We start from the raw sequence: 27,011 nt of genomic DNA, 5'->3' as shown, positions 1-27,011 counted from the left end.
TCCTCGCAAAAAATCCCGACGAGTGCGCACCCTACCCGTGCGTGGCCTGCGTGTGGCCCGAATTCTTGGGCCAGCTCGGGCCATACTCAGGCTTTACGCGAATTCCAATAAAAGTTTTGGCCCGAGAATTCTCGGGCCATGTCGAGGGTTGTACTCATACTCGATTTACGATCGATAACAAATCGATTAACGATCAATGACGAATCGATTAACGATCGATGACGAATCGATATACTCGATTGAAATACTAGCTCGATAATGGATCAACGAAGGATCGATACTGAAGACTTTTTAATGGCTGAATCTTCCATCAATCTCCTATCCGAATCGTTAAGTAATCCATCGATCACATATCGATCCGTCATCGAGTCGTTCCGATCCTTATCACGACCCTCGACATGGCCCGAGAATTCTCGGGCCTCTTCGGGCCATGTTCGGGCCGAGAGACCCTATCAATTCAGTCCTGAAATTACACACCTGTTTAAATCATGTTTTCAAAAATTGGCCGGAGTGTGGCCCGTGCGTGGCCCGTGCGTGGCATGTGCATGGCCCGTGCCATACTCGGGCTTTACGCGAATTCCAATAAAAGTTTTGGCCCGAGAATTCTCGGGCCATGTCGAGGGTCGTTCCTTATCAAGCGCGAACGTCTGGTTTTGACAAAAGGTGAAAAAAATTCTCCTTTTGACAAAAGGTGAAGTGAAAAAAAATTCTCCCTTTGACAAAAGGTGAAAATAATTCTCCTTTTGAAATTCACTTCTCCTTTTGGTTAAACAATAGGTACTCAATAGAAGCTATTGTTTGTTTAGAAAAGAGAATTTTAAATGGAGAGGAAATTCTCCCTCAGAGCCATCGTAGATAAGTATACATAAAAGAATGCCCACAAATGGAAATAGTTTAATGGCCTTAAAATGATTTCGTTGAAAGAGTCTGCGCACATAAAACTTACATAATTTCTCCGTTTCTCTTTTTGAAAATTTGTCCTCTTGATTTTTTTTTTTTCAGACGCCATTTTTCCCGCATGTTTTGAAATAGTTCTACCATTTTGATTGAAAAATTTTAAATCCAATGAAATCTTGACGATGTCAGCAATTCTATTGTTTTATATCGATTCACTAGATTTACTTTTAGAATTATGTCATCTTTGCGCATGCGCTGGCTTTGTTACCTTTAAAAATTTGAGTCAGCAGTTTGTAAACTTTCGTTATCCTTTTGACAAGTCACAGAAATCTGCTGAATAGAAGAAAGAAAGTACCAGATAAAATTTAAAGATATTCTATCAACACAAGAGAAAGGACTGAAAACTGCAAAATACAGTAATCATGGCTGCAAATAAGTAAGTATTATACAATTTTTCCTTGCTGATTTCCTTCTTTGGACCATGGATTCGAAACATTGTGGCTAGCATTGGACTTACAGATTGTGAAAAACCATTTTCGGGGCTGTGAACACAAAAATCCTCTCTATCAGCTTAACCCCATTGAACCATTCCAGAAAGCTCTGTGAACCCCTGTCAGACGAGGTTTATTTTTTCATTTTTTCTAGCCTTAATAGAAATACTTTTTTTTGGTCACCGTTGCACATCAGCATCACATGCCACTGCTGTTCCCCTCGGCAAAATCGTCGATTCTGTAGAGCTCACGAAATTGCCGAGTACAGACTTCAAAAAAAAAAAATTCAAAATGGCTGCCGAGCGAGCACTGACAAAAACAAAAAATTAGAAGTTTTCAATTGCCTACTACAGCAGAATAAGACAGAGAAATGCAGTAAAATAAAAAGTAAACAAACCTTGAACCTTTTGTTTGTCAAAATAAGGAAAATATTCTAGCTGCAGTAATGTTTACATTCAGAAATAAATCCATTTTCCACCAGACCTACAACAAGGTTTCAAACCACGCTGCGGCATTACTGGCAATGAATTCTGACTTTAAAAATGTTGGTCCAGTTCCCTAGAAAGGGTATGATTACACTTCCAAATGACTTTTTTTTACAACAACATTTGTCTTCTCACAAATCCAAAAATAAAGGTTATAAAACCAACACGGGGGTCAACATTCCTTACAACAAACCGTCAGATCAAACTTTATAAAGATCAACCACGTAAATGTCACTTGTTTTCCTGATTGAAAATGGGTCGGACATGTCCGATTGATTTTTATGTATGGTCGGACATTTGTCTTTCAATTTTCTTTCTAAACAATTTTCTTTTAAAAGGTGTTATCCTATTAATGGTAATTCAGTTTTGTGTTTACCGACTTTTTTCATCTTACTGCATTTTTCTATTAACAATTATGAGTAATATTTACTTGAATGAAAATACACCTGACAGACTGCACTTACTTCCAAATCTATATACTTCAAGTCTAATACAAGCTTCTTATAGAATTTCACATTGATCACGAAGAAGCTAAACAAATGCCAATTAATGGTCAGAAGCCTTTGATTTTTACTTGAAGCATGCTTTCATTTGTTGAGAAAAAGCATCACACAAAATGAATATCTAACACTAATGATCGCAACTTTGAGAGTTTTTGTGTGTAAATAAAGAAGTTACTAATTCTATGTAAATTATAACTTCTTTTGGAAATTTCACAACGCATCTGACAAATTTTCGAAGGCACCGGAAGTAATTGGGTCGGACATGATGTCCGACTAGAATCGATTTGGGTCGGACATTTAAGCCATTGGGTCGGACAATGTCCGATGTCCGACCGTTATTTCGAGCCCTGTTTTTTGGGTGATAATTAAGATTTTACTTAGAAACTTTAATTCTCTTACCCCCGTCTCGGCCCCCCCTGATATGAGCAAGGGAACCATTATGGCCACCCCTACTGAAAATTCCAGATCAAAACAAACAAGGAATTAATTCCTGTAACTCGAAGAAAATTGGAAAAAACTGGTTTTTGACTGTTTCCAGTCAGGACCTCTTTGGACTTTTTTAACATTAGTTCGGATAGAATAAAAACATACCTGATCAACACAACCAAACCTTCTGTCTTGCGCGTTTACTCTTTCCTTCACAACAACTTTCGTTTTTGCTTATGTAGGTTTTAAAATCCACAAGTAATGAACCTCTTATAGCTTTATCTGAATAAATCTGGTTGAAAACCTTCTATCAGGTTTCATTCCGTACGTTTTTTATCCACGTGGTGAACCGGTTTCCCCGATTTCCCGATAATTAAAAATTGGAACTTTCCCGTGGGCGCAATTGGGCGTACCGCCATTGCGAAATATTTTTCGTGAAAATTTACCGTATTCTAACGCTAATATAATCTAGATAGGAAACAAATATTAAATTGATGCTGGTCAAAAATAGAGGGGGTATTTGTGACATTTTTGTTGAGGTTTACATTTAGCCCCATAAAATGTGCTAAGTTTGAGGTTGACAACTGAAACTTTGGTATGGTTAGGCTGAATAATTTTGCTTTCTAGGCATATAAGTATCTTTTTATGAGGTTTACCCTAACTCGAGATACGTATTTTTGAAGTGGGAGCCAAAGTTGAGGTTAACATGACCTGAGGTTGACCCTGTAAGTTGACTTTTGAATTAGATTTTGGATATGTTATAGCTCTGAAATTATCTCAAAGGGTTGAAAATTGCTATGAAGGGTGTTATTTGAGGTTGACATTTATTAAATGGCTCCAAAAATGAGGTTAACATTAGTTTTGTGCATAATTTTGACAAAGGTAGATCAATATGATGACTTTGGCTTACGAAATATCATTATTGACCATCTAAAAATCTTTTTCCAAGGAAATATCTGTTATTTGAGCAAGTTTTGAGGTTGACAACAACGTTTATTTCAATGCAAGGTAAAGTGCCTTATGATGGAAACAGCCAGAAGCTCTTTTAAAATCATTTGTAAACCTCAATTATATTTGTTTTTAAGACAGAAAGACTATGGAATTGGATTTAAATGATTATTGAAGCGTTTTTTGAGGTTGACAGCCCAAAAAGCCTTTTCACCCACTTTTGACTCAATACAGACTTTTGCGGCTTGTCAACCTCAAAAACAGCTCATTTTAATGGGTTTTGTTTAAAAATCTATCTTTGCTTAGCTTTTTTGCCTTACTTAAAACATATTGTAATGTTCAAAGTCCAAATTTTGAGGTTTACGAGTCCATTTTAATAACTTCGACTTTGTCAACCTCAAATTAGGTAATATAACATGAAATCTTGGTTCTTTTAACACTTTTTGTCTTGTATAACTATCCAGGAGGCTATTCTCACCATTTTTTACATTTCCTTTTTAGTTCCCTTTTCTGAGGATGACATTTCCTTGAAATGGTCATTTTTGGTCTGTCAACCTCAAACTGGCTCGAATAAGGGAAATATTTGTATCCATGGCTTTGTCTTCAGTAGCTCTATCAGTTCCTGAAATCTTATTTCAGGATACCAAGATTTGAGAAAGTTATTGACAAAATTCTAAATTTGGTGTTTTTTTGGAGAAATAAAAATGTCACACTATTTTTGACTAGCATCAATTTGATCTTTTTTTGCTCGTATTTCTAAATTTCAAGATAAAAAGAACTATCTACGAATTATTTTCTCCAACGGGCGTTGAATCGACATTGACATATTTAATGATGTCATAATCAATGCCGTGCATATTTTGTCAGCGCCGTGCATATTTTGTCAACATCCTTTTCATTGGATAAATACCACTAAAATATACAAGGTAAGTAAACATAAATTTATCGCCCGCGAGCACGGCTTAGCTAAGCGCACATCTCTTATTCATTATCTAAGAATTGAAGCGGGCAAAGATTACCGCGCGGCTGATAGCGGACGAAGGTTTTTTGAAGATATTTTCAGTTATAATCCAAGGTAGAACAAACTAAACATAGAAAGGGGGTATTTTTTAGTGCTTTATACGATGATCGCTATTTTTTTTTAACTCTATGTTTAGATTTTTCTACCCAGCCCCGTTGCTATGTACGCGCGCCCTGTTGCTAAGACCTTCGCTTGAAATCGAAAGCGAAACCAAGATTATTTAGCGCACACTGCCGTTTGCGTAATATCGATAAAGTGAAATGAGGTCCTGACTGACTGTTTCCGATCCTAAAGTGCTATTTTTTGGTAAAAGCTATACAATTTATGTTTGGATTTCTAGAAAGCTTACCCATTCATTGCTAATACATTTTTTATTTGAAAGTAATCTCTTCATGGAATAAAAAGATATAGTCAAATCTTGTAGGGTCATTTTTCAATTTTTTTTTGCCAAATTCGATTTTCGCATTTCGCCATTTTACCCTACGCAAACGCACGTGACCGTAAGCCGCCCGCGTGTTCAAAAACCTGCCGCATCAAGTTGTCATTATTTGCCATTTTCTCGAAAAGTTGTCATTATTTTTCCTCCCACTTGAGCAGAGAACATAAATTTTCGAAGTTGATATCAAAACAAACGGCCCGTGGCTTTTTTAGATTGTTAAGAACCCGAACGGCCCTCTAGTAGTCTTTACCGTGTGAATTTAATTTTGTCATATTGTGGAGATAACATTGTATAATTCTCTAGCGGGGGAAGAAAAAGATTTATCTCTTTAAGCTCGTACAAACGGGATAACCAAAAGAATCAATAAAAACACAAGAGTTCCGGAGACACAAGAGGAAACGAAAAATCTGGTAAAAATAAATGTTTATGGGAAAATAATGAATAATGAAAACTTGGCCGCATCGAACTCTGAAAATGGTCATTACGGTAAACATATCATTAATTTCCATCAGCCTAACCATCAGTCAAATAGATAGGGTGGACAGGCCAAAATTTTCCCCTCAATTTTTAGAAACCAAACTAATTTTATTTGAAAGTCCTTACCTTTGTGAGGTCATTTATTAGAATTGGTTAAATATTCCCAAAGTTATTCCATTTTCAAAACACAAAAATCACCTTTTCAAAGAATCGCCTTCTTACACAACGCCAGCAAGAAATAATTTTCGGAAGCACCAAAATCGCGCCAAAAATGGCGGATGAAATTTAGTCTTCCGTGTGGCGGGGTGTGGGGAGTTTTGTCATTGCGGTCTGAAAATCGGCCCGATGACTGTTAAACTATAGCTTATCGCTAATGAGCTGGAAACGATAGTTAAAAACAAATTTCACCACTGGAAAGCTGAAATCCTCAGCTTTCAGATGGTGTATGGTAGTCCTGATAAAAATTTCAGGAAAGTGCCGAAAAATCGAAATTTCTTCTTTTTTCTCGATTTAAAGACGGCCCGTAGATTATCGAAAAGGCTACCACGTGACATTGACAAACTAAAGTACTATCTTTCCTGTGTTTTATAAAAAAAACTAATCCAGCTCAATTGTCAGTGGTGCAAATCTCAATGAAGAAAAAGTTTGCATAGTTTTCCAAACGCAAATCGAAGTAGTAACCTCAAAAATTCAGGTCAAAGTGTCTGCTCTCCTATCTAGGATACCTAAATCTTCAAATTAGGATACAACTCTCCAAGTTAGGAGAGATTGGCCAAAGGTATCCTAATTTGCACTTGTTCTTGACTGCCAACGCTTTGGAAACGTCAAGAGAAAAAAGTGCCGTTTTTCGTGCTTTGGAATGTGGAAGATTCTGGAGCACTTAAGGTGTTCTGAATCAAGTTTTTCATGTGGAATCATCTGGAATGTTCCAGTGCAGTTCCTATGTTCCGGAGTAAGATAGCCACAATATAATTACGATAGCGCTCGCTGTGCTAATTATGTAAAAACTAACTGTGCGCACATGCATACTTTTTTTGAATCAGCTGACTCATGGTAGTTTTGATATCTAATCTGGACCAGAGATGCTTTCAAATATAATATGACAAATTCAATTTCATTAATGGCTGAACCATCATCCTCAAAGACTAAGTATTTTATTTGAAAACAATAAAGGAACAAATATTTTTTTTTGTACCCATGCTTCAATGGTTTTTAGAACGAAATTTCTAAGGCAATTGGATTAAAAACGACAAAAAAGAGTGGAATTACTGGTGCATTTTGCGAAAGTACATGGATTTTCATCGGAATTTCCGATTGGAATGTCTTGGAAACTCATGGAAACTCATACATCCATTTTCTTCTTTTGCCTTGGAAATTTTGAATTTTTGTGAAAACTTTTGCCTTCGGAAATCTCGTGTTGTCCGCCCCTGTCAGTTAGTGGAAGTACTTCGTTTTGTGAAGTGTCTTTAAGTCACATAGAACAAAAGAACAAAGGAATAACCCATAGCCACCATTTCGCAACCATGGGGAATCGCAATTCTACAGAAATGGGGATGCTCATATCAAATAAAGCATCTTCTGAAAATTTCATTCTTCTCCATAAATGCGAAAATGAAAAACAAAGAAGCTTTCGTTTTCTGATCATCTTTTTAATCTGCCATGAAGTGTTATAGAATTCCTTACAGAAAGACACATTCTCCTAGGAAGAGGCTTTTTTTAAATGACGTAGAAAAAAGTTGTTAAAAAGTATGTCATTTTATCTTAACAATTTCCGTAACCACGGAGCGCTGACTTTTAAGTTGAACATTTACAAGAATTTTTGTCATTGGATTGGTCGTTAACTATTCAAACAAAAAGTTTTATTGCCCCCGCAACGAGCACAGCGAGTGAGGAGGCCTTCATAGCTTCACGCAAGGATATTGGACAGAAATCTCGAATTTTTGCGCGCGCGCGTTTGTTCGTATTGTATGTTCCGGCTAATATTATGCTCCGTAAAGTTTGTTGCCCGGTTAGCTTTAATATAGTGGTTCTTTTTTGGCATGCGCAGCGGACATTTTTTCATGTTTTTTGAGAGGATATTTTACAGCTTTTAGAACGCCATGTAATGACGGTAAAAAATCACTGATCTCTATAATACTTAGGCGAAAATAGCGTGATTTGATTGGTCTCTTAAGATTTTATTGACAAATCAAATTACGTTAAACGCCGCCATGTTTGAGTACCCGCAATCTGATTGGTTCTTGGAAATTGATCAAGTGTATTGTGTAAATATCAGTGTGAAGTCACGTTTCTGGCTTTTGGCAGACATGTTGGATTTTTAAAAGCAGTTGGATTTTCAAAAGCACTTGGTTCTCTAATTTAAAGGTCTCTTGCAGTCAAATTGCATTACTTTTTTCAAAAATTGACATATAAACCAGTGAATTTGCTGACAGTCAAATTATACAATCTGTCTCCTGTCTTTGACATTCAGATTGACAAATTTTTTGGCCGAACAGTTTGATCGAAGCACGGTCAACTGCCAGCTGTGAGTAAGCACCTCCAGTTGGGTTAAACAGTGTCAAACCCAGTTTGAGTAAGCACCTCAAGCTGATTGAAAGTAAAAGGAATTAAAGTTAAAGAAATGGAAGAGGAGGACTTTTTAATTGATTTAGACGCTGCATTGAATGTTGTGCATTTCCGAAATTCTAGCAGATCAACTGGTGGACGTACTTTTTCTTGTGCTGTTGACTGTTTTCTTGAAATTTGTTATCGCTTGTTTCTCCCAGAAATAAAAGCCAAAATATCATTTGAAGAATCAAGTGACTTTTTTAATAGACGATATCGGCTTAACGAATTCTCCCCGAATGATTACCCATGATGCATTGCGCAAAAAAATTCACGGACTATATTGACTTACTGAATTTTTTTTGCGCAATGCATCATGGGTAATCATTCAGGGAGAATTTCGTTAAGCCGATATCGTCTATTTGCTTCAAATAAGTGGATCAATGGAAATTCCATTTGAAAATGACGATGTTAAAAGTAATGCTTTTCGACTGCTGGATGAAATTAGAGAACCATTATGGTCAAGGATCATTGAAAATTGTAGTACGATTACAAAAAGAAATAGTGACGCAGAATTTCAAGAGATTTTTGGAAGTAACATTTTCAAGAACTTATCAGAAAGAGAGAAACATGTTTTTGAAGTGAGCTCCGTAATTCAAGGTACATGTAATAGTTGCGGTTGTGAAAAAGAACGTAGAGAAACAGGTAACATTGTTAGTATCCTTTCAGAAATTATGTATCCAGAGATAATGATTGATGCAAGTTCATGGCCAAACTGTGTATTGAATTCTCTTCTTAATCCAAGTTCAGTAATAAATTGCGATACTTGCTCTGTCAATATACCGGCACAGGTTCAAGCTTTTGATCTTCCAAGTTTTCTCTTGATAGAATTTTCCACTCCATTATGCCTAAACAATTGCAGATTTTTTGAGCAGATTTCAGTGAAAGAAATTAACTAGGAGTTGCGGTTTCCATTTTGCGTGTGCAATTTTTATTGAAAACAAATGGGTTTACATTGATGATTTAAATCCTGACAAAATATTATATCAAAATATAAATGAATTGTTCGCAGAAAATACAGGAGGATGGTTCTTTGCTTTTTACAAAAAACTTAATTCAGAAGAAATTGATTTTGCAATTGATACTGATATTCTTCAATCAGCTAAAACTAATGACAAAAAAGCTGACGCTTCAACGAAAGTCAATGAGAATATTGAGACCAAAAAAGAATATCCTAGCCGAAAACGAAATATAACCAGTTATGCAGGTCTTTGCGATCAAAATCAAAGCAATAAAAAAAGCAAACTTGATGATATGTTCAAAAAAATTGACAAAAGGGTAAAAAAATCAAAACGAAAAGAAGAACATAAAAAATATTACGATCCTGTTAAACGAAAAAAAAATTATGACTCTAAAAAGCAAAAAGAAAGTTATGATCCTAAAAAGCGAAAAGAAAGGTACAATCCAGAACAGCGAAAAAAAAGGTATGATTCAGAACAGCGAAAAGAAAGATACAATCCAGAACAGCGAAAAGAAAGATACGATCCAGAACAGCGAAAAGAAAGATATGATCCAGAACAGCGAAAATAAAGATATTATTCTAAAAAACAAGCTGAAAAATCAAAAACTGTAGAAACAGACATTGATGACATCAATATGAGTAAAAACATGAAAGATTTTCAGAAATCAATGAAGTTCACCATGACTCAATGTCAAACATGTTTTGAATCTTGGCCTATAAAAAGTACCTCTAAAGTAAAGTCAATTAGTGATTACATTTGTACGCGTTGCAAAAGAGATAAAGGAACTCCCAAAAAATTCAGTACTGAGAATAATATGAAACCAAGTGCAGTGCCAGAAGCACTTAAAGGTCTCACACAAATTGAAGAAATGCTTATTGCTAGAGCTTTTCCTGTAATGCAAGTGTATGGTTTCCACATGATAGCAAAAATGAATGCCAATTTAAGTGGAATAAACTTTAGCTTGCAAAACATAAGGGTCATTTCTTTTTAATTAGATTTTTTCATGTCTTCGTCGAAACCTTAATTATAACTAGGCCATCGTTTTTATTTATTTAGATGGAGTGTTATTGTTATTATTTTCAGGAAAAATCAAAATCTTTTATTTCTTCGTTTAACCAAACGTGTAGTTACTTACTAAAGTCTGTCTCGAAATAATTTGCAGCTGGAGAAAAAAATGGCTGTAACCTTTGATAGAATTCGAATCAAGTTGCGATTTTGTGCTCGTTAAAAAGATATTCGTGAGTGGAATATTATCAAGTAAAAAAATTGAGAAAAAAAAGGAATATGAAAATGAAAAATGAAGAAGAAAAAAATCAACTTTTTGTAGAAATGTGGTATAATTACCATTTTCACAGGAGTGACTCTTCAATCTTAGATCATCATCAATGTGAAAAAACTTTTCAAAAATATTCATTCAATCAAAAGATATCAAACAAAGTTTATTGCTGGTTGATCGACAAAAGGCTGTTTTTTTGTCGTTTTTTACCAGTTTTTACTATTTTTTAGAGTCAACCAGCAACAAACTTTGTTTGATATCTTTTGATTGAATGAATATTTTTGAAAATTTTTTTGACAGTGATGATGATCTAAGATTGAAGAATCACTCCTGTGAAAATGGTAATTATACCACATTTCTACAAAAAGTTGATTTTTTTCTTCTTCATTTTTCATTTTCATTTTCCTTTTTTTTCTCAATTTTTTTACTTAATAATATTCCACTCACGAATATCTTTTTAACAAGCACTTAATCGCAACTTGATTCGAATTCTATCAAAAGTTACAGCCATTTTTGTCTCCAGCTGCAAATTATTTCGAGACAGACTTTATTTTTTTGTCCCCATGCATTTCTTATAATCTTGCAATTGACATTTTTATGATTATACAATTTATTATAGAATTCTTTAAATATTATATTGCTGCGGTGGCATGTTAGTGTAAGCTATGTACTAGTTATATTTTCTAAAGAACGCGTCATCTCTATTGTTTTGAATAACCAATTATGTGAGCATTTTGTAAAAACTTCAACACAACTGTTGTTCTCACTCGATTGGTTTCCGTAATAAATAGAGAGTTGTTATTGTGAACTTTAACCATACTTAAAATCAAGGTACTTCCACTAACTGCCTGTTACAGACAAATTCTGGAATGGCCATACAGAGTACAAGAGGTCACAGTCTTATATAAAGCTAGTGCAAAGTATTCAAGTTTTACCCAAATGCAAGCTCTGTAAATGCTTCTTATACAATAAACCAACAAAGTTTTCTATGTAATGGACAAATGGACAAATATTTTTTTCCCTTCATAGTGATGATTTGGCAACAGCTATTATGAGAACAAAATCTAAACCAAACCGTTTGATGGTTGAAGAAGCAGTGACAGATGATAATTCAGTAGTAACAATGTCTCCAGTAAGTATTTATGAATCACTGTTTGCATGCACTAGTCTAGAGCTTTACTGGTCAATACAAATTACAATCTTCATAGACATAGTGTGCACCCTCCCCCCAGAATAGTGGCAGGGGGGTTGGTGTTTTGAGTTGAAAATTTCCAGGTGGGATTTGGAAATTTTCAGGTTTAAGGTGGTCGTTTTGAGTTAGTATAATTTTTCATGGGGATAATGTTTTAGCTGGGATCTGGGAGTCTGGATTGAAGGTAGGAATTTTAGGGTTAGTTGGAACCTAGATTTTTAAAAAGGGACCTGGAACCCCTTGCACACTCTGATAGCATAGGTCTAATGAAAAATATAGTATCATATTTATTATGACAGATTATGACACATCAATGTCAATTATCTTTATCTCAATTAATTTTTAAGGACAAAATGGAGGAGCTTCAACTATTCCGTGGAGATACTGTCTTGTTAAAGGGTAAACGAAAGAAAGAAACTGTCTGTATTGTCCTTTCCAATGAAGATGCCACCACAAATGATAAAATTGGAATGAACAGAGTTGTTCGTCAAAATCTCAGAGTCAGACTTGGAGATATTGTAAGGTAAAGGGATTGCCTATATAGCTTGAGATTTTTAAAATTACGTTGCACTTATGGAAACAAGTATAACTTGTATATTCCTTTAAAGAGCAATAAGTTTATTATTCTACACATGCCGATTGTGATAAGAGATTAATGGTCTCACCAGCCTGACAAATTTTAAGCCTGTGATATAAATTGGGGAGAATTTCATTGCATAATTCTACACAGAGTTTTAGACAAATTCATACTGCCAACATCTTGTAAAATTCCCAGACACTTGAGAGAAAACACATGTGGTTGAATGACCAAATTTGCGGTCTCCCCCCCTCAGTCTCTGAATTTTTTGAAAGCAAACATAATGTGAGTTCACAAACTATTTAAAACTATGAGAGATACCTACCTGGAGCAGATATAGAGGTAGAAGCTTGATTTTATATTGTGATTTTATTGATTGTTACTTCAGTGTACAACCCTGTCCAGATGTTAAATATGGTAAAAGAATCCATGTCCTTCCAATCGATGATACAGTTGAAGGCTTGACTGGGTAAGACATAAGTTTTGTGAATATTATTTCTTTCAATGATAGCAATTAGCTAACTTATTAGGTAGCTCTGTTTTATGTTTTTTAAGTCTTTGATGCTTTTGGATCTTGAATTGCTATTTGACCAGATTTGAAAGGTGCAGAAGCGTTAATGATTTGGATTTCTTTTCCTTTAGAAATCTTTTTGATGTATTCTTAAAGCCATACTTTTTGGAGGCTTACCGTCCAGTTTGCAAAGGAGATTTATTTCAAGTCCGTGGTGGAATGAGGTCTGTTGACTTCAAAGTTGTTGAGACTGATCCTGCCCCTTATTGTATCGTTGCACCCGACACAGTCATCCATTGTGAGGGAGACCCAATCAAGCGTGAGGATGAAGAAGAAAAATTAAATGAAGTGGGATATGATGATGTTGGTGGTTGCCGCAAGCAATTAGCGCAAATCAAAGAAATGGTTGAATTACCATTACGCCATCCACAATTATTCAAAGCATTGGGCATCAAGCCACCAAGGGGAATTCTTCTTTATGGACCACCTGGTACTGGTAAAACACTTATTGCAAGGTATGTCATGATAGAGATTGGAGAACAGTTATCGTATTAGCTTCTGTCTTGGCTCTTGTTTTGCTCACACATCATATTATTTATGTATTGCAATCGGAATGTTTTGTAATTTTTATCAATGAGACAAGGTACATGAAAGGAACAAAGAAAAGGACAATTTTAGAGGTTTAATTACATAACTTTTAGAAACATCTTTTTCATTTTCTTTCCAGAGCTGTTGCTAACGAGACTGGCTCCTTCTTCTTCCTTATTAATGGTAAGTTTTTGAAATAATTTTTTTTTATTATGACGTCATTTTCAACTGTTTTTTCCAAACTGCTCTATCTTTCAGAAAAAAAGGGTGAAAATTTTTAGAAATTAAAGCAGTTGTGGCCCTAGTAGTTTTAAAGTTATCTAGGCTTGACTAGGGCAATCTCTTATTAATGCGATTTTAGTTCTGTGAAAGTAGCTTTGAAAACTCCGAGACTGAAACAGTTAAGCTGTGGCATCAGCCTGGAGGTTTTTGCAGAGTTTGTTTCGTCAAAGCTGGCTATTGTTAAAACCATAGTGTTTTTTCCTCACCTGCAGGACCTGAAATTATGTCAAAATTGGCTGGTGAATCTGAAAGTAATTTACGTAAAGCTTTTGAAGAAGCTGAGAAGAACTCTCCTGCTATCATTTTCATTGATGAAATTGATGCCATTGCACCAAAACGTGAAAAAACTCATGGTGAAGTCGAACGTAGAATTGTCTCACAACTTTTAACCTTGATGGATGGTATGAAACAACGATCTCACGTTGTCATCATGGCTGCTACAAACAGACCAAACAGTATTGACCCTGCACTTAGAAGATTCGGTAAGATAATATTGGTGGTTATTATTCTGTATTATTCACTATCTAGATTTCACCTCAATGTTTTCTGACTATGAGCTTTTCTATGATATCCACAATATTATGAGGTAAATGGCATTTTTTGCTCCGGCCTAGGAGCCTTAAATTCTCTCTCGTCCGAAGACGACGACGGTTAAGACATTTTTTGTTTGTTTATTTAATCCGATGATCTATTCCGAATTAATAAAAACGGATTATCTGATTCCAATAATACTGTGATTTGATTGGCCGAAAGGGAATTCCGGCCGAAAGTATTTAAGAAAAAGATGGCTGCCGAAAGTGGACTAGCTGACTGTGTAGCAAATACTTGCAAATCTCAGTGAAAAATTGATCATTTTCATCATTATTCATGATGTTTTGGACTAGATTTATGAGAAGTTTAATGCATACTGGCTCTCTAACAATGTGGAAAGACTTTGGAGAAATTTTGGCCATGCCATGAATGGTCAGCTGATCGAGTGCTTAAAAATCTTGCATATGGCTAACAAAACCAAAAATTCTGTAGGTAACTTGACAATGAAACTTTCAAACACACATCCATTGGAATTTAAAAAGAATACTAAAATTACAACATTACAGTTAAAATTTGAAAACGATCTGAGTAGTTTTTGTGGTGTTATGTTTATGGCTGAAAATGATCCTGTTTTGTATTCATCATTGTTCTCTGGCGGACGCTCCTTTTGATTCTTCAAACCCGACACATATTTTTTACAAACATATGACTATGAGAATTCAATAAAGGATACTAAAACACAATTCCAGTGTAGATTTGAACAAGAATGAAGAAATCTTCACAGTTTTATGGCTGAAAATGATCGTTTTTGGACTTTGTTGTATAATTTCATTTTGCGGCTTACGACCGTTCCTTTTGATTTTTCAAACCCGACACAGATTTTTTACAAACATATCATTATGAGAATTCAGTAAAGGATACTAAATACTAAAACACACAATTCATGTGAAAATTTGAACAAGATTGGAGAAATTTTCACAGTGTTATGGCTGAAAATGATCGTTTTTGGACTTTGTCATAATTTCATTGCGGCTGGCGACCGTTCCTTTTGATTTTTCAAACCCGACACAGATTTTTTACAAACATATCATTATGAGAATTCAGTGAAGGATCTGGAAGGATACTAAAACACAATTCATGTGAAAATTTGAACAAGATTGGAGAAATTTTCACAGTGTTATATAACTGAAAATTATATTATTTGGACTTTGTCGTAATTTCATTGGCTGGGGCGACCATCCCTTTTGAAGATTTTTCAAACCCGAAACAGGTTTTTTCCAAATATAGTCACTATTTATTACATACAGACTATTGTACCATTTTATTTGGTTTATCCTACTCTCCACCAGGTATTATCCCAACAGAAAAAATAATGCTTATAGCTCAATGCCGTGGCCTCTAATTTACGCTATTTTTCTCCCCAAAATTTTATCCGGACAATCAAATCAACGTGCATCATGGCTTCGCTATTGGCAAGTTTAGAAAAAAATTTATTTATAAGAACTTGGAAATATTCACTTCTAAATATTTATCTCCTTTAGCTCCAATTTGGAACTTTTTAGTCGAGGATGAGTCGGCGGGGGTGGGATTGGTTCTTTAGGCAAGAAAGTGCATGTGTAATCACCTAGAAGAGCTAAACTTCCAGCTGGTTTAGTTATTTGTTAAGATTATTTCTCATACTCGCTCTGCAATAGAATTATTACTTTGCTTTCTGATCTGTTCTGATTAGTAGTTTGTGGACAACATTCTAACACAACTAACTCAACAAGCTCATCCTTCACATCTTTGAATCTCTTAAGCCGGAGCTTCCAGCGCAGCTGGTTTATTTAGATTTATGTTCATGCTTACAAACTATGATCAATTATTTTCAGGACGTTTTGACAGAGAAGTTGACATTGGTATCCCAGACTCAACTGGCCGATTAGAAATCTTACGTATCCACACAAAAAACATGAAATTAGATGGAGATGTTGATTTGGAACAGATTGCAGCTGAGACTCACGGTTATGTTGGTTCAGATATGGCATCCTTGTGTTCTGAAGGTGCCCTTCAACAGATTCGAGAAAAGATGGACTTAATCGATATGGAAGAAGAAACAATCGATGCTGAAGTCTTAGATTCTTTAGCTGTTACCATGGACAATTTCAGAGTAAGGTTCTATCTTATACTTTTGGAACTTTTGGTGTCCCATTTTTATTCGGGGTTTCCATAGTTCTCATAAGTAGCAATGCTCAAAAGATTTCAGTTAAGATCTTTAGAAAGGGTGGTCATCTAGAAAAGGGGTATAGATCTCAGTGGTGTGTTATTTTGCACTTTTTCATCAATCTAGTGATGGAAAATTTCAATTAAAGCTATAAAAACACTTTGAATTTCAACTCTAATTAGATTTGAATGGTTTAGAGTAACGCTGTATTCTGATATACAATATTTATGCCTTTAGTTTGCAATGGGAGCTACTAACCCATCAGCTCTACGTGAAACTGTCGTCGAAGTACCCAACGTCAGTTGGGACGATATTGGGGGTTTGGAAAAAGTCAAACGCGAACTCCAAGAATTGGTACAATACCCAGTCGAGCATCCAGAGAAATTCTTAAAATTCGGTATGACACCATCCAAAGGTGTTCTCTTCTACGGACCACCCGGTTGTGGTAAGACGCTGTTGGCCAAGGCCATTGCCAACGAATGTCAAGCCAACTTCATCTCCATCAAAGGTCCTGAATTGTTGACTATGTGGTTCGGAGAATCAGAAGCTAACGTCAGAGATGTCTTCGATAAGGTAAAGTTCCTTCTTTGCTTTAAGAGCTACACACACTACACAATATATTGTCAGGCAATGTATTGACGATATATCGGTGAGTATCGGCTCGATTTACTATATCCGACAGTATAAACGATATTGTCAATATTATTCGTCAATATATTGTGTAATGATTTGGCTAAGATTTACTCTTTATCAAGTCAAGGTTTGTCACAATTTTAATTTTTTCGACTATAGGTTTTCTGTCCATTTATATTATGGTATTGACGACATATTATTTTTTCGCTTTCGCAGGCTAGAATGGCAGCCCCTTGTGTGTTGTTCTTTGACGAGTTGGATTCCATTGCCAAATCTCGTGGTGGTAGTGCCGGAGACGGAGGTGGTGCATCTGATCGTGTCATCAATCAAATCCTGACTGAAATGGACGGTATGGGAGCTAAGAAAAACGTCTTCATCATTGGAGCAACTAACAGGCGAGTTTGCTGGCTTGGCGTCAGTGTATTTGTCATGTTCCTACTGGAACTCGAGATTCCTAAATTATGATCATAATTTTTTTTAAAGGAAATTTAAGATTTGCTGTATCAATATACGAAACCTGGTGTATTTTCATGTTGGTTAGGAACGCCATTTACAAAACTCAAAACTAGCTAGAACAATCCATGAACAATCATATGATATGAAAACCGGAATTAAGATGCTAAAATATGAAATTATCCGCCTCTTTTTTTCAACAGACCTGACATCATTGATTCAGCCATCTTACGTCCTGGACGTCTCGATCAACTTATTTACATTCCTTTACCTGATGAACCCGTAAGTCGATAGTATATTTACAATGATATAACGTTATGCAATGCCAATTCCTTCCCTGTGTAATACTTAGTCAATAGAACACGTGCATTATTGAAGCGTATCTTTGAAACTACTCGAGAAGAAATTGTTTGAAAATAGTTTGTGTGCTATAGGAATTTATAGACGTGCTTTCGTGTTATTTTTTTAGTCACGTATTTCCATCTTGAAAGCTAACTTGAGGAAGACACCAGTGGCCAAAGAGGTCGACTTGCAATACTTGGCTAAAGTAACCAACGGATATAGTGGTGCCGATTTAACTGAAATCTGCCAACGTGTAAGTTTTTAAATTAGAATAATTTAATCCCCTTTTTTGTTTTGATGCCCACTGTTTGGGGCCATTCCGAGGAATTGTCAACCACGACTGAACAATGCACAAACCGCCATGGGTGCTATCCAATGGTGTATGGGTCGCAGCGCTCCTAGGTCCCTACCGGCGGTATCCAGTCAAAAATAAAAATAACGTAACCCTTCCTCTGGAATAGCCGTTTGAAAATTACCCTCTGTTGTTTTTTTCAAAATGCACTGTTTAATTTTCAATTTATTGGTTCGATCTATTACGTACTCTTTGTATCTCGCATCTAACGTAGCGTACTTTAATGGGATAAATTTTCGCGGGGATTAAATTTCGCGGTTGAGCTGATCCGCGAAATTTTAAGATTTCGCGGGGATTAATTTTCGCGGATGAGGGATTTCCGGATTTTTCGCGGGGATTTAATTTCGCGGATTGGGGTACAAATTAAAATTTTTGAAAAGGGTCAAAACATTGAAATAAAATTTTTCCAGGAAAATTAAGAATTTTTTTTTCAAGTAATAAGAGGGTGTTTTGGAATAGGGCGAGCAACTATCAAAAGTTGAATTTGAACTTCCATGGTGCGGAGCTAAATTTTCACAGCCTATTTGGTAAAAAAGCGGAAGAGAAATTCGGGATAAGAAAATTAAATTGAAAATGAATTAGTTTTAGTTTCTCATGTCAAAACTGTTTTTGAAAATAAAAAACGATAAAAATAGAAATTTCGCGGATTGCAAAAAAATTCAAATTTTTCGCGGAAACTAATTTTCGCGGATGGGCCTTTTTCAAATTTCCAATGGGACTTATTTTCGCGGAAGACACCCAAATCCGCGAAATCCGCGAAAATTAATCCCCGCGAAAATTTATCCCATTAAAGTAGTACACCTCTACGGCAATTGATTTTGAAATTTTTGTATTGGGTATATTGGGTCTGTTTATAAACAATCCATTACGTGTGTCAAACTCAATGTCAGATCATTGTATAAACTTTGTCATCGATGCTTCAATTTCTTATCAACTTCCAGGCTTGTAAATTAGCAATCCGTGAATCTATCGAGAAAGATATTCAACGTGAACGACAACGTGAAGCTAACCCAGAAGCTGATACAGTAAGTCAATCGATCTTCTTTTTCCATATATTTTGACCTCTTCCAACATTTGAATCGAATGAATGAGGCCCACTTATTTCTGAGCACTAAATTTCATAAAAAGAGTGTTTTTAGTTACTCAGTTTTGGAATTATTTTGCCCAGCATTTGTCTTTGCGAAGAACATCGAAAAACGGTAGTTCTCACTGGAATAGGTATATTTTGCAAAATGAGGGGGGTTGAACTTATAATAGGTAGAGGGACTTAAAATAGGTGGGCAGATTTGTAAAGGGATGGGTTTAGACCCTCTCTCCACACTTTTCATTTTGTCAGAAAATTTAAATTCATAGGCTTTTTCGTTTGAATTTTGAATCATTGGTGTTTTGTTCTTGTTTAGGATATGGAAGACTTGGAGGACCCAGTCCCAGAAATCAGGAAAGATCATTTTGAAGAATCGATGAAATTCGCTCGTCGATCAGTCAACGATAATGACATTCGAAAATACGAAATGTTTGCTCAAACGTTACAACAAAGTCGTGGATTAGGCTCTGGATTCAGGTAAGCTTTATTGTTTTTGTTTCATTTTTCACTACCTTGTTTTTAAGTTTTACGAAGGATGAAAGCTGGCGACTTGGTAATTTTTGGCTTGAGCAGGCTTTAGCCCAGTCAATGAAGTTAATTTTTTTACACACCTACTAGACTTAAACGAATCTTGTTCAAGGAATTACTCTAGCACAATCTATGCAAGGGATTACTCTAGCACAATCGATGAGAATACATAGCTAGTCTATTTAGACAGATCTACATTTATTTGCAACCGGAAATTGGTCAGATCCTAAAACCCTAACCCTAAGACATACAATTTGCAACCAAGAGATGACCCTGGCCCTTGGTTAAAAACATTACGTATTATAAAAATTTCCATGCAGCTTAGATCTCCCTTAACTTTGAATTGTATTTAAAATGATCAAATTCTATCTCATTCAGATTCCCTGAACAAAGTGGTGGTGCACAACCGAGCGGTGGCGCTCCAACACAAGGTGGTGGTGACGTGTACCAAGCCCAAGACGATGATGATGATCTTTACTCTTAAATTATTCACTTTAAAGATCTATTTTTCGTTTGTTTGAATTTCTTTTTTCATAATATGGAAAAAGTCTCGATTTAGTATGTTTTAAAAGGAGTCGTGTATTATGCGAAGCCATGATTGCAAAAGCAGTCTCTTTTTGTTAAGAAGTATTTTTTTATGGAATTAGGTTGTAAATAGCTGAATATAGAATGGTTATTGCGCAGCTACTAAAGGTCGTTCTCCTTGACTTTATGTAACCCTTCGAATGCTTCTGAACATTTGTATACTAACGTCATTTTGTGTCTCGCTTCGCAGCCGACTCCTCTGTTTTTAACTTAAAAGATTTTTAGTAATTTTTTGATTGACATTGTTAATGAATGGTCTTTATGGGAAAAAACCAACCCCATTTTTTGAAATTTCAAGTATCGTCATTTTTATATGAAAGACACGACCAGGGGTGTTGAATGAAATTGTATTTATTTGTATTTTACATCTAGATTATTTCTACCAAAAAATAATTTTTTTGTTCAAGTTAGATTTCTTTTTTTGTTGTCTTAAAACTTGAAAAACTGGATAAATAAATATAAAAGTTATCAATGATTTGCCTCATCATCTATCTGATACTTGTCCGTACTACACAAACCCAGTATCTACGGCTTATTTTATCAAAATTCATCGCCGTAGAGAGTCCCACTAAGTAAGGGTCGGGGAAATAGGAAAATTTCAACTTTTTACCGCAGGAAAGATCGAAATTTGGTCAAATTTGTCCAAATAAGGATCGTAGAATTCACAAAATTTTCCTTATTTTTTCTCCTTTTTAGTCCTGGTAAGGGTCCAAGGGTTGAAAGTCGGGCGGCGGGCACGCTTTGCTCTGGAGGTTATCTGATATTCCGATGGCGGATTGGAGGCCGCCCACGCTTAAGGGCTCTAAAGGGAGCGGACCAATTTCCCATCGGAGAGGAATGATAGTCGGCCTATGATGTGCCGCATCCTCAGTCGGGTTCAACAGTCCTTGCCCGTAAACCTAGAAATATTTCGGCTGGACCCGCCAATCCCCGAAAACGAGGGCTGGATTACCAGACCTCTCGCTGCAAAATTCTGGACGCGGTCTCGCAAAATTCCGTAATGTAAACCTTCCAGATGTTGAAAATTTTCCCGACCTTCAGAGCTTTAGCTAGCCAGTACCTTCCCACAAACCAAATTTTTTCTTTGTTTTATGGTCAGTTACACTTTGAAGTGTTTGTCGAAAGTTATCGCACTGTGGTGGAGGGTGACGTCGATTCCGTGCGGAGTGCATAAAGGCGGGAAAAACATGGAATTCGAAAGCAAAGACTGGAATGGACGACCGAATAGAATTTCTTGCTGGAGAGGTTGCGCGTCGATGTCAAATCTAGTCTTAATTTTAGAGTTCCGTGCATAAAATCAAACAAAAGAATCCTCGGGATCGGGGTAAAGTTTTGGTGAGCTAAAAAAATGCTTGTTTTTCAAAACGAGAATATTTTGATACACCCCTTTGTAAACGAAAGAACTATAGAAGCAAAAAAGTCTCCAAGCAGGTCCAATTAATGGTATTGTCAACAGGCTCTTAATTTAATAAAAAAGGAAACCCCCCTTCTTCAAAAAGTTTTCTTCCTTGCAGAGAACCAAACCAAAATCAAAAAACTCTCAACACTAGCCATAGCCAGTCTTTGAAACAGGGATGTAAAATAATGAGGATTCCAAGACTAGTATTTGATGGAATAAGTCGATCTCGTACAATTCCAAGATACAAAGAGGTACAAAATAAAAATTAAATATTTGCTACATCATTATTTACTTAAAAAATTATCAAAGTTTTTATAAAAGTTGTAATAAAATTATGACCATGACTGTAAAATCTTAAAAGGAAAGTCAGATAAAAATAACAAAATTTAGGTAGATTCCTCCCACAGTTCGAAGCAAAACCTCCAAATTTTACTGGCTATCTAGTTTCCAAAGTTGGGGAATTTGAAAGTTTTTAATCTTCACTCAAAATTAATTGGTAGTAAACCTTTAAACTCTAATTATACAGAACAAAACTTTTCACATAAAAATATAAAAAATCTGTCATTGTATATATCAGCTTCAGCACATAAGTTTTAAATCAAAATCAAAAAAATAGTGTCAAGTCTTGATATGTCAAGATTTGCCAATGACAATGGTCACTGGTGCTGAGAGCTGAAGAAAATCATTTCCACACCCAGCAACATTCATTAAATTCTTTCAAATCGAATACAATCAAATTTCAGTTTACTTTCAATCGTATGTCAATTTTTACATTCTACAATTCAATTTATGTCACATTTTCAAACAAGCGATCACGAACCACGTCGAACCGCCAATAAAAACAATAACAAACAAACAGTTCTTCTTTCCACTGGAATAAGCTACCCTGAGTATCAGAGGTCAAGTTTTCAAAGAGAAAATATTAACCTCTGAGGACGAGGTTGGGGTTTCCAATCGGAAGGCGCTGCATTGCAAAACGTTCGAAAATAGTCAATCGAATTTTGTTTTTAAAACGCAGAACACAATACACCGTTTAGGAGTGTCGACTGCGCACGCGTCAATCCAATTTTCCATTGTTTTGATTTTAGCGATCACGGAAAATTCACTCTCCTCCGCAAAAAAACGGTAGGTAAACATCTGGTTCTCATAAGGAAACATAGCAGAAAAACGGTAGGTAAAGAACTCCTTTTAATCATAACTTCTTTTCCTCTTGATGAATTTTTGTGAAATTTTCAGGAGAGACTTATAAGATTATCATTGATATCATGTTCAAATATCTAAATCATTCTCTTTAAAGGAGAGAAAAAAATTCACAATGTTTACATTCCTCTAACCTTTCACAGTACTAAAGTGCGCATTTTTACCTACCATTTTTACCGGGCCTCTGCAATGGAGTACCGTGAAATAGCGAGACTCCTAAACGGTGTATTACGTCACGAAAGAAAGAAAAATAACACAGAAATCGAATCAAAACAAAAGAATTTCGAGTGAAAAAAATAAAGTGAGATAGGGACGGAGTCTGCTAAATGACGCGCCTTACGCGCCCACGCGCCCTCATATTTTTGACGCGCCTTCGCGCCTTACGCGCCTTCGCGCCCACGCGCCTAACGCGCCTGACGCGCCTTGAAAATTTGACGCGCCCTATGATTTCGACGCGCCTTCAAAATTTGACGCGCCCTATGATTTCGACGCGCCTTTAAAATTTGACGCGCCCTATGATTTCGACGCGCCTTTAAAATTTGACGCGCCCTATGATTTCGACGCGCCCTAGAATTTCGACGCGCCTTGAAAATTTGACGCGCCCTAAGATTTCGACACGCCCTACGACGGTTTTGACGGACGGAATAATGGGACCGGTCTAATCATACATGGTTGGTATATAAAAGAATATCGGCGTTAGCATAATAATCATTTCTTAAGAGATTAGCCTAAAGTCGACCCGTTCCATTTTATCGGCTGTACACTTTATTTATGTACGCTTTATTAGTCTATTTCATAGAATTTGTGCATGCTACACGTTATTTCTATTCAATTTACAGGGGGAAATGCACAAATTTGTCCCTTCACAGAAAACCCAACTTTTTGTAATCATCTTTGACTTGGGAATTTTTGAAACGTTTTCCATTGTCGCTGTCTTTGTTAAATATACATCTCAATTTGGAAAAGTGATTTAAAATAATAATTTGATTACTGCAGTGACGTAGAAAAAAATCATGTACTGAAAACACGAATTATGGCTTGGTAATAAAATACTCGGGAAAAAGGTTTGTATCCTCAATCGCTTATAGAACGACACTGGGATTAGAACAACATTCTTTATGAGACATAGAGAAAACACTGATTTTCAAATCAATCAAAAGATTTTTCACCATAAGGCAAAAGTGAAGTATTAAAAATACAGTAAAAACTTTTTAAAAAACTTTAAAACAATAAAAACTTCTAGAAAAAAAAACGATACAACAAAAAACACTGCAAAATACTTCTACTTGCATATAGGTAAAAAGCTTTTTACACCAAATAAATTTTTCACAAAACAGGCATGGTTAGCTAAAACTAAACATTTTTAGGCTCATTAAAAAAGTATCAAAAGAAAAGTGTTTCATTTCACTACTTAGGTAGTGTCAAATTATCTGGGCGCGTCAAATTATCAGGGCGCGTCGATTTTTTAGGGCGCGTCGATATTTTAGGGCGCGTCAAATTTTTAGGGCGCGTCAAATTATCTGGGCGCGTCAAATTTTTAGGGCGCGTCAAATTATCAGGGCGCGTCGATATTTTAAGGCGCGTCAAATTTTAAGGGCGCGTCAAATTATCAGGGCGCGTCAAATTTTTAGGGCGCGTCAAATTACCAAGGCGCGTAGGCGCGTGGGCGCGTAACATTTTAGGGCGCGTGGGCGCGTAAGGCGCGTAAGGCGCGAAGGCGCGTTAAAAATATGAGGGCGCGTGGGCGCGTAAGGCGCGTCATTTAGCAGACTCGATAGGGACGTGATGATCAAACTGATTAAAAAAGTTTTTTTGTTATATATCTATCCTGGCTGATCCGAAATATGGGATCTATCAATAGAAGAATAGCTACTGTAAATCTATTTTTTTCTCGAGTGCAGTCAGTTGCTGAAGTTCTGCTGTGCTGCTAGTGCTAGACAAAAATATTTAGCTGGATATTTTGTTCTTGTTTGTTGTGGATTGGAGAATAAATTAAGGTAAAGACTTTGAGAAAGTCTAAATCTTTTGGGAGGTAGAATACTTCTAATGACACCCATAGCCCTGATGCAAATGTTTCACTCGATCCAAATACTCAAAATTTGCTTTGGACCTGGAGGAGTTGGAGAGGAAATGTTTTAGATTTGATTCCAAACTTATTACATTTGACACTACAGTACAGTTTGCGATAAAGAAGTTAGAATATTTACTTCCAGTAATAGTGATCCATTCTTGGCTTGTTTGCTGTGTGTGTCAGGAACGATGAAGTCTTGCAAAAAAGGGTAAGTCGTTTAATATTTTAGAATTACAGATGGCATGAATGAATAAAATCGCCCAGCTTTTTTTATCACAAATGGAATGAAACTTTTCTCCGTTTGAAGAATTTCTATGGGCCCTATTCCTAGGGAATAAAACACTCAATTTGTGTGCCATAATAGGGTATTTTCTTTTCTGAAGTTAAGAAAAACTACCAGAGAGTTTGTTTTGCGATAGTTGTTTCAATTTGACTCATCTATTAAGACAAGGTGAAGCGTGACGCTGCAGATCAAATCTGTGTTTTGACTGGACTCACCAACCTTTTAAAGGTACAGTCTGTTTATCGCAACAACTCGTGCTAAATCTAAAATCCAATGAGTGTGCTCCATCTTGCTTCATAATAAAATTGTTTCTTTAAACTTATGCTGTTCATTTTTAAAAATGAAAAATAGGGACGGTTCACTCTTCATCCTTGAAAGATAATCTGGAGATATTTTTTATGAAGAGAAGGAGTATAAAACGATAAAAAGGTTTTCTCGTTTGTGGTTTAAAAGAGCCTGGTATCTCGGGGTCTTTTGTCTTTATCATAAAGTATGAAAATGTTATCAAAAGGGACTGAAAAATTGCCCTCACTGATCTGACCCGTACGTCAGTTAGGTACAGTTGCAAGGAAAATCTTGTTGAGTTAGCAAGCTATCGCAAAGTTCCCTACTGACATAATCGTTCCGCCTTTCATTTCTCACAATTTTTCTGAAAAAGCAAATCAGACATGATCCGCAACCTCCTCTAAGCCAAACGAATCCAAAATGTGAAATATATCTACTTTGCGAGCGTTTTTCTACAAGATCTTGTATTAAAAAAAAACTTTGTCTTCACAGCTCGAATTTATTTCGCGCTGTGATACTCACGGTAGGAATAAGCGAGGGATAAATTCTTCTACGTTTCAAGTCATTTCCAAAAGATATTCGTTGCCATCCCAAAACATACAAAAGTCCAAACCAAGTTCGTACAGTATATCATCATCAGCACTATTATGGCTAGGATCCAACCCAAAGCAAAGAAATGATTTGATAATTTTCATTCACCATAACAGGATTGTAGAAGCCGAGAGAACTTTTATGGAAATAACTCAACGACTCTGCTGCTGTTGATGCAATGATAAAATTTTCACCTTCTTTCTCATCCTTCCGCAGATTTTTGTTTCTTTTCAAGAAAGAGCCATTCACTTTTCAAAACAAAAAAAATCACTCAAACAATTTTTAACATTCGAATCACAAAATTCGAAAGTTCGAAAATCTATTTGAACTTTACCGCTCGAAGCAATGCAATGACTTCTTGAAAATCAGAAAAAGGCACATGCGATGGAGTGCAACTTGTCCAAAGTCACGGCAAAATGCGCCGCGCCGAAGAGAAAATCTTGGACGGACTCACCCTCGACTCCATGGCTTATCTAACCCCCTTACGCTATTGATGATTCTGATGGACGCGTTGACGGGGGATATTAGCGAGCACCTCACTAAAAACCGGGATTTTTTATCGCGTTTCTTAGTGAGTTCCACTTTGACGTTTTTCGAAAAATAGAAGCCTTTCAAGTGCTTTGACGCAAATTCGATTATTTTGCTACTGCAGGAGCTTCAAACGTTTAAAGTGACGTCAAAAAATCGAATGTTTAGAGCCCGAAAACCTGGGCTCAAAACATTCGAAAAAGTCGCAAAGTGGAATAGACGTTAATTGCGTAAAAAAACGCGGGTGACGTCTAGTATAGGCTA

General features: G+C 36.1%; 2 protein-coding genes across 2 annotated transcripts in view; both read left to right on the top strand.

The window, feature by feature from the left end:
* LOC136809494 (prolyl 3-hydroxylase OGFOD1-like) overlaps positions 1 to 27,011 on the top strand; it is a 629,446-nt gene that overhangs the window by 553,068 nt on the left and 49,367 nt on the right. The gene's annotated exons all lie outside the window — the stretch shown is intronic.
* On the top strand, positions 1,161 to 20,796 carry LOC136809477 (transitional endoplasmic reticulum ATPase-like). The gene is made up of 15 exons (XM_067066014.1): positions 1,161 to 1,333; positions 11,559 to 11,661; positions 12,069 to 12,244; positions 12,687 to 12,767; positions 12,941 to 13,324; positions 13,537 to 13,580; positions 13,892 to 14,161; positions 16,082 to 16,359; positions 16,651 to 16,986; positions 17,263 to 17,441; positions 17,703 to 17,781; positions 17,969 to 18,094; positions 19,135 to 19,218; positions 19,594 to 19,754; positions 20,184 to 20,796. The coding sequence occupies exons 1-15, from the start codon at positions 1,320 to 1,322 to the stop codon at positions 20,287 to 20,289; spliced, it is 2,421 nt and encodes an 806-aa protein (XP_066922115.1). The 5' UTR covers positions 1,161 to 1,319; the 3' UTR covers positions 20,290 to 20,796.

The sequence above is a fragment of the Clytia hemisphaerica genome, unplaced genomic scaffold (assembly GCF_902728285.1).
Source record: "Clytia hemisphaerica strain Z4C2 unplaced genomic scaffold, Clytia hemisphaerica genome assembly, whole genome shotgun sequence".
Taxonomy (NCBI): Eukaryota; Metazoa; Cnidaria; class Hydrozoa; order Leptothecata; family Clytiidae; genus Clytia; species Clytia hemisphaerica.
This window is presented reverse-complemented; position numbering and strand designations above follow the sequence as displayed.